At 56.9% G+C, this 14,705-nt stretch overlaps 1 protein-coding gene across 1 annotated transcript; it reads right to left on the reverse strand.

Moving 5' to 3' along the window:
- Positions 1-1,571: 1,571 nt before the first annotated feature.
- On the reverse strand, positions 1,572-14,386 carry KCNN4 (potassium calcium-activated channel subfamily N member 4; the record flags this gene model as incomplete). Its single annotated transcript, XM_079723676.1, has 9 exons — positions 1,572-1,616; positions 1,930-2,097; positions 3,316-3,385; positions 3,705-3,823; positions 4,595-4,705; positions 7,414-7,549; positions 9,566-9,996; positions 11,254-11,349; positions 14,228-14,386. The coding sequence occupies 8 exons, from the start codon at positions 14,384-14,386 to the stop codon at positions 1,933-1,935; spliced, it is 1,287 nt and encodes a 428-aa protein (XP_079579802.1). The 3' UTR covers positions 1,572-1,616; positions 1,930-1,932.
- Positions 14,387-14,705: the final 319 nt, after the last annotated feature.

The following is a 14,705-nucleotide window of genomic DNA, read 5'->3' on the forward strand; positions in this document are numbered from 1 at the left end:
AAGCCCCAGTTTAGCTCTTGGGGCTGAGGGGGAGGCTGGCTGTGGACTTGCAGGGAAATCCAAAGATAGCTCAGCAGAGAAGGATGACTCGCAGCCTGGGCTTCCCCTCAAATCAAGGGAAGTGAGGATGAATCAGCCTCTCCAAGTGGAAGGAAGCGGCTGTGGGAAGTGAGACCTAGGTTTAAGGTCCAAGGCTGCTCTGTCTTTGACTCACCTCAAGCAGGGCAGAGAGGGAGGGCTCTGCAGTGGGATGAGCTGGGTGTGAATTCAGGCCCTCTAGGCCCTGCTCCTCTTGAAACCTCAGTTTCTGTATCTGTACAATGGGGTGGAGTGGGGCGGGCAGTGGTGGTGGTGACTTAACAAAACAGGAGCGCAGAGCTGGGCGTACAGGAGGACCTCTGTAAGTGCCAGCCCCCTTTCCTTTTTCTGTCTTAGTCCTAGCAGGTACGAAACCAGTACGTAGGATGGTTTGGAATTCCTGTTAGTCTCCTGATAGGTGAGTTTTCGTCTAGGTTCTGGTGGCATATGAGTAGAGAGGGTTAAAGGGCAGTAGAAAAAAGAAAAAGGGCCACCACGTATTCATTGTGTCTGAAAATCAGTAGCACTAATAAAAATGATTAAGTTCTCTCATGTGTTTGTTCTTACTAAATGCCTGACCCTCTGTGCCCTCCCAGTTTTAATCTTCACAGCTGACCCATGGGAAGGTGGCCCTATCTTACAGGTGAAGTGAAATGTTCAGAGGTGAAGCCACTTGCCCAAAGTCACACAGCCAGTGGATGGCAGAGCCAGGATTTGGACCCCGATCCAAATCTGAGGGAGGAGGGCTGGGGGCCTGGACTCCTGGGTCTGAGGAGGAGGGGCTGGGGGGCTGGGCTCCTGGGCCTGAATTTAGAGCCCTTGCTCTTCGCCGCAGATCTGGGCTGGGGCCAGGCGGGAGTTGAGGACTCTCCAGCCTACAGACCTGGGAGGATACTTCTTGGAGGCCTCTGTTTTATAGATGGGGAAACAGGTTCAGACAGGGCAAGGGCGTTCCACTGGCTGACCTGCCTGTTTGGAGTGTGGATATGTTTCGAAAGAAACACCAACTTCTTCTGACTTTGTTTAACATTTATTACGAAGTATAAGAGCAGAGACTGGTGAGCTTCACCCTTCCCCCCAGCTCCCACCTTCTCCCCCACCAGATAATTCTCTGCAGCTCTGGAGAGTTGGGGTCCTCCTCGATCTCCCGCCAGGGGGCTCTGCCTTCTGCCTCGGGCCTCGTTCCTTCATCTGTGCTGGTCGGCGGGTAACTGATGCAGCCCAGGATCTTGGACTCTGGGCCCCCACTCCCCTCCTCCTCCTCTGGGACTCAGGAGTCCCAGTCCCCAGGCACAGGGTATGTGGGACAGGGGTGACCATTTTCCCGTTTGGGGCCTCGGTGGGGATGGGCCACGGCCTCCCTCCTTCAGCCGGTGTCCCCGCCAGCAGCCATCAGGGAGTCAACCCACCCCAAGGTGTGGCCCCCCTTGGTCCCTACGCTTAACTGGCTTTATGCATGGGGCTGGGTTAGGAGTAGCAGAGAGAATGTCCTTGACCTCAATCCTGGGGAAAGTAGCCTGGTTCTTCCTGGCTGGGTCCTGGGGAGACAAACAGAGAGATGGATAGACAGGCAGGCCAGACACCAGAGGAAGAGACAGAGACAGAGACCAAGCAAAGAAAGAGGGAGCGGGTACTGAGAGTCTGTGAAGGGGGGATGGAACGTCTGTTTCCTTCGCTGCTGGTCCAGCCCCGAACTTGGAGTCCCTCCCTCCAGAGCCAGAGCCAGAGCGGAAGAGAAAGGGTGGCCTCACCTCCAGGCCACCCATCCCCCACCCCCTTAGCCACATGGAGTGCTGGCCACAGGCACCCTTCCTCCAGGATGTTCTCCTGCCCAAGTCCCAGCTCCCTTACCAGCTACGTGGCCTCCTGGCTTGGTTCTGGAAGCTGCCGTGGACCCAGGGCAGCGCTAAGCAGCTCGGTCAGGGTGTCTAGCCTCCCTGCCAGCGCATCAATCTGCTTCTCCAGGGCCTGGTGTGAGGTGATCAGACCCAGCTGCAGGTCACAGAGGATCATGTGCATCTGGGCAGAGAGAGGTCAGAGGGATCGGGGGCTGGAGGAGACTCTCTCCCTGCCCCGTGGAGTAAGGCAGTAGAACCAGCATTTACTAAGTCCTTACAGGCCTTGGAGGATTATCCTCAATAATATCAGTTACCTTATCAACCACCTGCCACCGCCCAGCAACTTGGCCCGGTGCTCTTTATAGTTTAAAATCCTCCTAAAAGTGTGGGCAGTGGGAATCCTGTTTCCATTTTTAAGAGCTGAGGAAACAGGCCTGGAGCAGTTAAATGACACGCCCAAGGCAGCACCTGGATCAGGGAGGCCCTAGAACGTAGTAGGTGCTCACTTAAATCTTTGTGTAATTGATGACTGCCTGACTTCACAATCCACAGAGCCCTTTCTCTGCCTTCTCAAACTAGGATTCACAGCTTCGTCCTTGAGAGTGTGTGAGCTTTCTATGAGAACTCTTTGACTTCCGTGTTTTGGACCTGGTGGATGATCTTGGAAATCATGACCTGCCAATTCCGGCAGATTTAGGCCACCACCGTGCAGTTTAGGGGCCGGCATCTGTGGCTGTGTTTACCATGGTATTGGGACCAAGGGCCACTGTTTGAATTGTCGTGGACTAATGAGAAAAAAGCAAAGGCTACCGGATAAGCAAGAGGTGCTGTGAGCCAAGCCAGGGGGCGTGATGTCACCTACCCGAGCACTTCAGAATCAAGGGGACCCAGCAGAAGGAGGGCAAGCTGAGTCACCCGTTGGCCAGGCAAGGCTGCCCAGCGCTCCTGGGCCCCCTCTTCACAATAGCAACACAGATTGAGTTTTCCCGAAACATTGTCACCTGTCTGTGTGTCAGTGCTGTTAATTCGCATTTTATTGCTTTGCCCTTTGTGTTTGAACTTGGTTTGAACTTGGTCAATTTGCTTTGGTTTTATTGTTGTATAAGAGTCACAGTTGAAAGGAATTTTATATCCGTCCACATGTAAGTAACTTGATAATGGAGATAATTTCACATCGAACACTGGAGTTCTTTGTACAAGTTATTTAAGTTTCAAAGGAAACTGCACCTTACATGAGAAACGCTATTGCATCATTCACTTATTCATTCATTCGTTCGTTCAGCCACAAACCTTTATTGAGTGCCTGTGTGTGCCAGCGTTCCCTATTCCAGGGCCAGATCTTACCAGCTGCCCCCAACCTCCCTCTTCTCCCAGACCCCCTCTCATGGGGTCCCAGTACCTTGGAGATGTCCACCATGGAGTTCACTTTTTCCCGGAGCTTTCTGTGTTTCAGCCGCACCTGGCGGAACCTGGGGGTAAAAAAAAAATAGGGGGGGTTAGAGTGGCCCTAGCTCAGAGGTGGGATGAGAGGGGGTGGCTGCACCCATGAGCCCGCCTCCCACATAGAGACCCGGGCATCCAGGCCCACAGACACTCCGAGACACGTAAACAAAACCATCACGCAGAGTCACTGTGAAGTCCAGGTGGGCATCTGTTCAGTGAGACCACACATGGGCATCCTGACCTGGGCACGCGTTCATGCTCGGTCACACACACACACGCGTGCGTGTGCACCCTGCAGAGAGGAAGAGACTTGGACATGGCGTGTGCACGCACAGAGGTCCTCACCTGTTGATGGCGGCCAGCAGCCTGCGCTGGTGCTTGCGGGCGGCTCCAGAGTCCTTCCTGCGTGTATGTTTGTAGAACATCCAGGACTCTTGCAGCACTCGGGCGGCCGACTCCCTCATCTGGGGGTGGGTTTCACAGTGTCAAGGGAGATAGTGCTCCTAGGGTTCTGGGAGGAGGGGCCCGGGGTCTGGATCCTGGGTCTGAGGGGGGAGGGGCCGGGGGCCTGGATCCTGGGTCTGAAGGGGGAGGGGCCGGGGGTCTGGATCCTGGGGCTGAAGGGGGAGGGGCCGGGGGTCTGGATCCTGGGGCTGAGTGGGAAGGGGCCGGGGGCCTGGATCCTGGGGCTGAAGGGGGAGGGGCCGGGGGCCTGGATCCTGGGGCTGAAGGGGGAGGGGCCGGGGGTCTGGATCCTGGGGCTGAAGGGGGAGGGGCCGGGGGTCTGGATCCTGGGGCTGAGGGGGGAGGGGCCGGGGGTCTGGATCCTGGGTCTGAGGGGGGAGGGGCCGGGGGCCTGGATCCTGGGGCTGAAGGGGGAGGGGCCGGGGGTCTGGATCCTGGGGCTGAGGGGGGAGGGGCCGGGGGTCTGGATCCTGGGGCTGAGGGGGGAGGGGCCGGGGGTCTGGATCCTGGGGCTGAGGGGGGAGGGGCCGGGGGTCTGGATCCTGGGGCTGAGGGGGGAGGGGCGGGGGGTCTGGATCCTGGGTCTGAGCGGGGAGGGGCCGGGGGTCTGGATCCTGGGTCTGAGCGGGGAGGGGCCGGGGGTCTGGATCCTGGGTCTGAGGGGGGAGGGGCCGGGGGTCTGGATCCTGGGGCTGAGGGGGGAGGGGCCGGGGGTCTGGATCCTGGGGCTGAGGAAGGGCTGTGCTCTGGGTGCCGCAGGCCCCCCTCACCTCTTTGGCATACTGAATATCCATCATGAAGTTGTGCACGTGCTTCTCTGCCTTATTAAACTCCAGCTTCCGGGCCACCACGGCCACCAGCAGGGCTGTGCAGCAGACCCCCTGTGGGCACAGCAGGCACTATGACACAAGGCCCATGGGGAGCTGAGTACCAGCCGCGTGCCACCAGCTCTCTCTCTCCTTGAGTCCTCCCAACAGCCACAGACAGCAGGCACCACCACCGCTAGTTGACAGACAAGCAAACCGGCCCAGAGAGAACCAGGGTCCCACAGCTCCCAGTGGTGGAGCTGGGATCATAAAATCATGCGTCCGAGTCCAACTCCTGGGTGTGGTATTTACACCATCACAATGTTCTCTCTCTTTTTAAAAAAAAAAAAAATTTATTTATTTTATTTTATTTTTGGCTGCATTGGGTCTTCGTCGCTGCACGCGGGCTTTCTCTAGTTGCGGCGAGCGGGGGCTACTCTTTGTCGCAGTGCACGGGCTTCTCATTGCAGTGGCTTCTCTTGTTGCAGAGCACGGGCTCTAGGTGCACGGGCTTCAGTAGTTGTGGCGTGTGGGCTCAGCAGTTGTGGCTCGCGGGCTCTAGAGCGCAGGCTCAGTAGTTGTGGCTCACGGGCTTAGCTGCTCTGCAGCATGTGGGATCTTCCCGGACCAGGGCTCGAACCCGTGTCCCCTGCATTGGCAGGCGGATTCTTAACCACTGCGCCACCAGGGAAGCCCATGTTCTCTTTTGTTAAGTGTGTGATTGGAGATTGGGGAGAAGGGCTGGTTTTGGGCAAGGAGCAGACCTCAGGCTCCTGTGGAACCCTTTCCTCCCCATGGTCCAGTGGGCCATCAGGTCAGCGAGGGCATCTCTCCCCCTCCTCCCCACCCCTACAGCCTCTGCCCAGCTCTGGCCACATCCTCTCCCTTCTGGACAGTCTCCAGCCTTTCCCTCACTCCACCTGACCCCAGGGAGATCTAACACCCAGTTATGACCCTGACACCCTCACCCTAATCTCCTTCTAGGCTCCCACTGCCCCAGACTTCTTAGCCCAGCTCTCAAGGCCTTCCAAGGTCCAGGCCGCTCTTCCTCCTCTGCCCAGCTTCCGTCCCAGGCAACTCAGCCCTCACCTGCCTGAGCACCTTGGTCTCACTCTTCTCCCTTCCTTCTCGAGGCCTCTGATCCTTCAAGGCCCCAGCAAATCCCAACTGCTCTGTAGCACCTGCTCCCTTTCCCTGGAGTTAGAATGAATCTCCTGAAGTCTTCCCCCACCCCATATGTTTCAACTCTTGACCCTCAGAATAATTACTAGCTGTAAACCTTGGCTCTGGGACTGCTTGGGTTTCAAGGCCAGCTTCAGAGCAAGTTATCTAATCTCTCAGTGTCTTGAGTTTCTTATCTGTAAAATGTGCACACCCTCACAGTATTACTCTGAGGATTCCATAAGTTGACACCTTTAGAGCAGAGACTGGCACAGAGTATGTGCCCAATAACAGTTAGCCATTATAATTTCATTGTACCTTGGAACCTCTCAGCTAGGAGTTGACACCTTTAGAGCAGAGACTGGCACAGAGTATGTGCCCAATAACAGTTAGCCATTATAATTTCATTGTACCTTGGAACCTCTCAGCTAGGAGTGGGCTGTGAGCTCGAGTGCAAATCGCCTTATCTCTCAGTTCCTCCTTTTGTCAAATGAGGGAGGAGGTCCCAGGCAGCCCTGAGGGTCCCTGACCGTTTGGGAGTGTGTCATTGGCTGAGTCTCTGCCCCTCTTTCCTAGTCACAAAGACTCACTGCTGGAGGGAAGGGGACTGCCACATTTCCCCCCATGCATCACCTGTGGACCCAGGACTGGGGGATTCACCATGTCCTCCCTGGGACAAATCAGGGCTGGGGCTGGAGGCTTGAATCCCTGCGGGTGAAGGGAGCCAGATCTCACAGGGAGGTGAAGGCCAAGGCATTGGGTGCTGAGTCTATGAGGGGAAGGGGGCAGATGTCTAGATTTAGGAGGAGGCCGACTCTGGGGAGGAGGCTGGAGTCTGGCGCTTGGGGATCCTCTGCCTCATCCTTGAGGGCACAAGAGCTGGGGTAGGGGCAGCCGGACGCCTGGAACCAGTTACAATAACAGCTTCCTCATCGCCACCCCCTGACCCGTTTATTGAGCATTTTCTGTATTTGAGACCCTTTATATGGTTTAATTCATTTCGTCTTCTCAGGAACCCCATGAGGAGTACACTGGTATCAGCATCCCCATTTTATAGATGAGGAAACTGAGGCCCAGAAAGATTGTGTGGCTGACTCCCAGCTAGGAAGTGGGCAGAAGCAGGATTTGAACCCAGGCATCCTGAGCCCACAGGCATGCTCTCGATGTCTAGACACAATAAATAGCTTTAATGGAGGCTGGGAGACTGGATTCCTGGGTTCTGGAAGAGCCTAGAGCTGGGAAACCAAGTACCTGAGTCCTGGATGATTGAGAGGGTAAAGGGGGGAGAGGGCAAGATACCTGAGTCTTGGTGGGGCTTGGGACTGGACTCCTGGAATCTGGGAGGAAATGGGGCTGGGAGGTCAGGGGCCTGTGTTCCTGAGGAGGATGAGGGCTGGGTCCTAGGTTCTGGAGAGAGCAAGGACTCAGGGGATGGATTCCTGGATTTTCAAAGGAAATGAGGCTAGTGTTTGTGTCCTGGACAGGGAATGGGGCTGTGGGGGTCCAGACACCCGAGTTTCTTGGGGGTGTCCCTGAGTGCCTTAGTTGGCTCCGTGGTTTCCTGGGGCCCAGGGGATGAGCAGTGTGGGATAATGGCAGGGTCCCTGAGTGGGTGTACTCACCATGACCCCAGTGCAGAGGCAGACAATCTTGCCCCACGTGGTACCCGGCACCACGTCCCCGTAGCCGATGGTCAGGAATGTGATGGGGATCAGCCACAGTGTGTCTGAAAGGTGCCCGGTGGCATTAACGTTCTGTCTGTGGGGAAGAGTGGGTTAATTCTGGGGTTCCTGTGATGTTTGATACCCTCTTTCTTAACATACACCCACAGTTCCAAGAAGCACTCAGAAAAAGCCAGTTAAGTTCTGGGCTTTGGAGAGCCTGCCTAGCCTCCTCTTTGCTGTGTGACCTGGGCAAGATGCTCAACCACCCTGGGCTGTGGGATTTGAACCTGGATCCGACCAATTCCAAAGACTTTTTGGTTTCAGCTAGGCTACCAGGGCTGCTACTTTCAGAGCGTGTGGTTGAGGGGTTGAGAGGGGGGCAGAAACCCAGCCTGAAGTCCACTTGTCAGACCCGGCAGGGGGCTGCATCCACTCAAAGGAAGGGGCACCTTTTTCTAATTTCCACAAAGATGCTCTATGGCCTAGAGGTGGCCCTATCAGGACTAAAAAGGTGGGACTCTAAAAAGGCTTGGCGGGGGACTTCCCTGGTGGTCCAGTGGTAAAGAACCCACCTTACAATGTAGGGGACACGGGTTCGATCCCTGGTCAGGGAGCTAAGATCCCACAGGCCGCAGGGCAACTAAGCCTGCACACCACAACTACTGAGCTTGCGCACCTCAACCAGAGCCTGCGTGCCGCAAACCACAGAGCCCACGCACCCTGGAGCCTGCGTGCCACAACTAGAGAAGAGAAAACCTGCGTGCCACAACTAGAGAGAAACCCACGCGCCGCAACAAAAGATCCTGCATGCCGCAACCAAGACCCGACACAGCCAAAAATAAATAAAATAAAATAAATAATAAATCTTTAAAATAAGTAAATAAATGCACTTTAAAATAAATAAATAAAATAAAAAGGCTTGGCGGACTCTGCCTCTTTTCCCCTCACTTCATGGGAGGGGACATTTAGGTCCAGCCATGGAAAGGATTGATAATCAGGATTTGTCTAACTTTGACCCACAGTTAGGCCAAAGCAGGGAAAACATCATTCACCAGGGCCCCAGACACCTCAAACCCACTAAATTAGTGTCTGGAGGTGGGGATTGAATCTGCCCTGTTAAGCTCCAACCCCTTCATCCCAAAATACATTCAAGTTTGAGGACTTCTGCCTCAAACAGATTTAGAAATTTGGCTCCCTACCCATCCTCCCATTTTTCAGGTGAGAAAATTGGTGGGAGGATCATTTACTGATCCTGACCAATTTCCTAACTGAGAAAACTGAGATCCTGTGAGATGAATGAGTTTAAAATCATGAAAGCTTAGAATTGCCAGGGAGACTTTAAAGATGGTGGATTTTGATACCCATTTTATAGATGCGGAAACAGAGGCTCAGAGAGGAGAGATCTAAGGCCAGTTCTTCCCATCCTCCATCTCCCCTCAAGAATCCTTTGCCAGATGTACTAAACCAGAGGTTCTCAAATTTGAGCCAGCATCAGCGTGAACTGTTAAAAAAGATTGCTGGGCCCAACCCACCAGAGTTTCGGATTCCATAGATCCGGGTGGGGCCTGCAAATTAGGATTTGCAGCCAGTTCCCAGGAGATGCTGCTGGTCCCAGAACCACACTTTGAGAACCACTGGCTAAGATTACCCCCAATTTGTTTATCCGTAAGGTAAGTGGAGGCCCTGAGGGGTACAGTTCCAGCATCAGGTCAAAGTCCAGCAGGGGGCCTCGAATTCCCATTCTCTGCACGGAATTCCCTTCTGGCGCAGCCTGGGGGTCACCGGGAGCACCTACAGTGCATCTGTGCTAATTTGGAAAAGATGGAGGGCCCAGTGCCTGCGTGTGGAGACTGAACAGATGCCTGGAAACCTGAGGCAGGAGAGATTGGAAGCAGGAAGGGCAGGGCTTCCTATGGTGTGCGTGTGTGTGTCTGGGGAGACTGGAGACTGCAGGTGGAGGAAAGGCTTTGGGGCGAAAGGCTTTCTCCACTTCTCGGTCCCACGGAGTCCCAACCTGCACCACGGTACAGGGCGATGGTGGTTGTAAGCGGCTCCTCCAGAGGCTCCAGGTACCGTCCCTTCCCGCCCTCCCCTCCCCCGGCACCCTCACCTCTCGGCCACCGACAGCACCCAGGCGGTGGTGAGCCAGAGGCCAAGCGTGAGGCAGAGCAGCAGGCGGCCGGGGTGCGTGTTCATGTACAGCTTGGCCACGAACCAGTGGCGGAAGCGGACCTGGTTGAGCGCGCCGATGCTGCGGTAGGAGGCGTTGAGCAGGACGCCGCTGCGCAGGAGCAGGGCGCGGGGCACCAGGTACAGGCGCAGCAGCATGGCCAGCGACAGCAGCGCCTCCGCCTGGCCCAGGAAACTCGGCCGGGACTGCGTGACCGCCGTCTGCGGGGACCCCGAGACCGGCGCGCACGGCGGGCCCCACACCGGCGCCGGGTGCAGCCCGCACACAGCCAGCTCCAGCACGATCTGCGCCGCCTGCCGCCCGGTCAGCGCCACGCGCCAGTCCCGGAGCCCGTTGTCCGTCATGAACAGCTGCAGGGAGGGGAACGGATGGAGAAGGAGGGGGGGGTCACACGAAGGTCAGGCGCCCGCTCCCCAGCCTGCGCGGGGAGATAAGGGGGGCGCGCCCGCGGGGCCGGAGAGGGAGGCAGATAGCGCGGGGCATGGGGCCCGGGAGGGTGGGAAGGGGCAGGGCAGGACCCGAGGAAGACATCTCTCCACCTTCTCCCCCTCCTAGTTTCAGCCCACTTCCAGAACTTCCAGCCCTGGTACACTTATTGAGTGCCTATTGTATGCCCGACATTGTTCTATATATTGAGATATATTGAGGATATGGGTGGACAAAACAAACAAAACAAAACCCCTGCCTCCCCAAGAACTTACATTCCACATCCATAGAGCTGTGTCCTACTTCAGTTTCTGGGGACGCAGTAGTAATTGCCGTCATCCCATTAGCAATGATAATAGCCAACATTTACACGGCACTTTGGAGGTGCCAGTTATTGCACTATCCTCTTTATGTGTTGTGACTCAGTGAATGCTCACAAGACAGTGAGATTGAAAATATTCTTACCCCCATTTTATAGATGCAGAAACTGAGGCCCAGGGCCCTCAGGCCACTTAACTACTCGAATGACTGCTTTAATGATAATGTGTACTTCTTCCTGAGCACATCTTGTGTGCCAGGCACTGCAAGGGGCATCACCACACTCGACCGATAACCCTCATTTTATACTGCAGAGGTGTGGGGGGAAGGGAACAGGATCTGGGGATGTGGGGGATGGGATGAGAGGGGAAGGGGTGGAGAGTCTAGTGTGGGTTGAGACATGAGATGGGAGGGGGGGATACGCGTGGGAAGGGCTCCTGGGTCTGTGGGGTCGTTGGCACAGAGGTGGGGAGCTCAGCAGTGGGGAAGGACCTGCGGGCACATGGCTAGGATCTTGGGTTGTTGGGACAGGAACAGGTAGGGACTCGGGAATGGAGAAGTGAGATCTGGGAGGCTGTGTCTTGTGTGAGGCAACCTGGGGACAGAGTGGACAGATGCCTGGGGGCGGGAACTCTCAGCATCTACAGGTGTGCAAGGTGAGACAGAGGGCAGCAGGTGGAGGGAGGTCAGGGCTGCTCCGGGGGCCTGTCTGTCTGTCCGTGGTTCATCCCCTCCGGGTGGATGAAGGTGTGGTTGTATCTCAGGGTGGAGGGAGCTCATTACTCAGCCCAGGAGGTGGGAAGTGTGAGCCGACAGGGCGTGGGGGTGGGCTGAGGGGAGCTAGGAAGGGGCTGGGGGCTTACCTGGACCTCTTTGGCGTGAAAGGCCACAATAAGGGAAAGGAGCAAGAACGTGGAGATGCTGATCATGCATTTAACCAGGAACAGGTGGATTGCCCACTGTTGGGAGGGAGAGAGAAAGGGGTGAGATCCTAGGTCTCCCTCAGTCCCCGCTGCGCTCTTCCCAAACCACCATCCCCTCTCCATTCCCAATTTCCTACCCTCCTAACCCCCAGCGCCCAGCCCAGTTTCTCCTGATGCCTCCAGTCTGGGGAAGTCTCAAAACCATCACCTGGTCCCCAGGGAGAGTGCCCTCTTCCTTCCCAATGGGACAGCCCTGGCCCAGGTGCCAGTGTTCACCTTCCTCCTCAGCTCTTCTCCTAGGACCACACCCCTGAGGGAAGACCTTGAAACTCACATTCCTTCCTAATTCCCCCGCACTGGTCCCCATCAATAGTAGTTCCTCAGTTGTGTGTGTGTGTGTGTGTGTGTATGTGTGTGTGTATGGGGGGTGTCTAGAAACAGACATTTAGCCTCTAAAGAGTGGTCCCTTCCCTTCCCTTCCCACCCAGCTGGTCTCTGCCCTAGAAAACAACTTCAGGTCCCTCCCGCCCCCCGCCCTCCCTCCGCAGTTCCTGAGGAGCCTAGAAACTATCACTCAGGCCCCAAGGAATGAATGACAGCCTCCCCTGCCCTCATCCAGGGGGCTGGGTTCCTAAGACCCCAGCCCCAGCTCTGAGAAAGGCCCCCCGGTCCTGCTGCCCCATGTGTCTCCTCTGCCCCCCTCCCCAGCTCCTGCACTCTCTCCTGGCTCTAAGCCCAGGGCAGATCTGGCCAGAAGCACATGGCCTCCAGAAACCACAGGAAGTTTTTTCCCCTGTCTTTGTGTGGCAATACCTTGGAGGAATCTAGAATTCTTGAGGAAGGGATTTAGAGGGGACTGGGACTGCTGGATTCCCGAGGAGGGTGTGTTGGGGGAGATCCCTGCCTGGGACGTGGTGTCAGGGGGAAGGGGCCACCTGGGCTCCCACTCTGAGCTCAGCACCTGTTTCTCCTAAAACAGTGCCAGCTCCCCTGACCCGGCCAGGGCCCCCCTCTGTGCAGGGGAAGAGGGCCAGTTTCCTGCCTCATGGGGCCTGCCCCCCTTCCCCGAACAATGGTGCTGTTGTCCCTAGCCCTCCCCACCCCTTCATCCTTCTGTGGCTCCCCAGTTCCCTCTCCCGTTCTTTAGTTTGTCCCAAAGAACACCCCACTAGACCCAACCTCCTCCGCACTCTGCAATCCACTTCTCTGGTGGTCCTCTCTCCTTTCCAATTCCTCTTGCCCCGAATCCCCGACCCCCTTCTCTGTCTGTACCACTCCGTCTCTTACTGCATCTTTGTCTTGGTCTCTCTCTGTCTTGGTCTCTCTGTGTATCTCTGCCTCTCGGTACCTCTCACCATCCTCCCTCTCCCGCCCCACTCTCTCTATCACGTTCCCCTGCATCGGTGGGCTCTGGCACCTGCCTCTCCTCCAGCCCTTCCCCCCTGGCGAGCAGGTGTCTGGATCCCTGCAAAATGAGTTTATTAGATTACGATGGAGGTGGGGAGGGGACACGGGTGTTGTCAAGGCAGTCATAGAAAGGCGGCCAAGGAGGACCTGTCGGATCATGTATTTCAACCCTCACCCCCGGTTTCCAGTTGGGGAAACTGAGGCTCAGAGAGCTGCAGCAGATTCCAGAGTCCCCGTGCTGGAGGCAGCAGCCTGGCAGGTGGTAGAGGGAAGCAATTGGAGGTGAGGCAGCAGGGGGATGGGGTGGCGTAGGAAAGACACCTTGTCCCTTCCCATCTGCCGGGCTCCCTTGTCCTCACCTCGCCTGCTGGGTGGGGTGCTGAAGTGTGGGAGCGGCGGTTCGGCCCAGCCATGCTTCCTGTTGGCATGGGCTTTGGCGGCCCCACCCCCTCAGTGCCCGCTGCCCTCGCCTGGCCACCCGGCCAGAGGAAGCCAGCCTGCCCTGACAGTCCGTGTGGCTCCTGGTCACTTCAAAGCTGTCTGCCTCTCCCACCCTCAAATCCAAGCCTGAGTGTTGTCCCCCAGAAATCCCCCCAACTCAATCCTCAAATCAGTGCCCTCCAACCAGCCCAATTCCACGTCCCTTACCCTAGACAGATCTCCAACCCCTCCTTTCCTGTTGAGCAATTCTGTCCCGTCCTCAAGCCGCCAGTTCTGACCCGTGTCCTTCATCTGCCCCCATCACTGCCCGGACCAGGGCTGGAACGTGCTGGGAGCCTGCTCAGACCTGTCCTAGCCCCACTTGTTCTTTCCTTCCGCACTCACACTACCCTCAGAGTCAGCCCCTCTTCCCCTAAAAACGCTCTAAGTCACCTCTAAGGAACCCTGGCCCCAGCCTCTCCTCTCCTGGGACCCAGGAGTCCAGGCTACCATAAACCTACCTCTCCCTTATTTCCCAGACTAAATAGCCCATAGATTCTGGGGAAGCTGAGCTTCTTAATGATGGAGATGGAGGGGGGAGGGGGGCGGTGCTTGTTTTCTTTTCCCACCCCCCACCCCCCCACACACCCAGCCAGTTCTTTTGGTCTCTGCCCTTTGCCTCTGAGATACTGCGCGAACATTAGAGTTTAGATAAGGACCAAGGAGCTGCTGCCTACTGGAAGAAGTCAGCCTTTCTCCCCACCCTCCCTTCACTGAACCTGGGGTTACCTCTCCCCTAATCTGCTCAAATATCTGACCAGCCACCTCCTGGCCTCCAGGGCTCCTGGACCTCCAACTGTCTAATTGCAATACCTTCAAACTGACACTCTGTGACCCCTCTTCCCTTCCTTTGGCAGAGAGGGCCCCCAGCATTTACCTCCCTAGGTCCCAGGAGTCCAGCCCTCAGCCCCCTCCACTCTCAGACCCAGGGGTCTCCAGCCTCTACTCACTCAGGACCCGCGAGTCCTGGCCCCCAGCCCCCTCCTCCCACAAGACTCGGGAGTCCCAGCCTCCAGCCTCCACTCACCAGGCACCCCCCGAACCATAGCATCTCCGCGTGCAGGACCATGAGTCCGATGCCGATTCCTGCCAGCGTCAGTGCCCAGACTGCCAGACTCTTCTCCTGCTCCAGCAGATGCTTTCTCCGCCGCAGGGCCCCCAGGCCCGGCACCAGCTCCCCGCCCATGGCCCCCGGGGTCTTGGGGCTCAGCCAGCTTCCTGCCCAGAGTCCCCCACCTCGCAGCACACAAAGAGCCGCCACTATGGCTTGCAGGTCCCCGGCCTGCTCTGTTCCCTCGCTCTGGGCTCTTGCTTTGAGGCACAGCAGAGCCTGTGCCCTCTGGGGGGTGGTGACTGCTGGGCAGGGCGGGGAGGTGCTGGGGAGGCCCCTGGGCAGAGGGGAGGCTCCCCAACCCCCCTTCTCAGACTAAGGAGGGGCTGGGTGTGTCCTGGGGCAGAGCAAGGAAGAGGCGTGTGTCCACATGGATTAAGACACACACCAACAC

This window comes from Hyperoodon ampullatus, assembly GCF_949752795.1.
Source record: "Hyperoodon ampullatus genome assembly, chromosome: 18".
NCBI classification, from domain to species: domain Eukaryota; kingdom Metazoa; phylum Chordata; class Mammalia; order Artiodactyla; family Ziphiidae; genus Hyperoodon; species Hyperoodon ampullatus.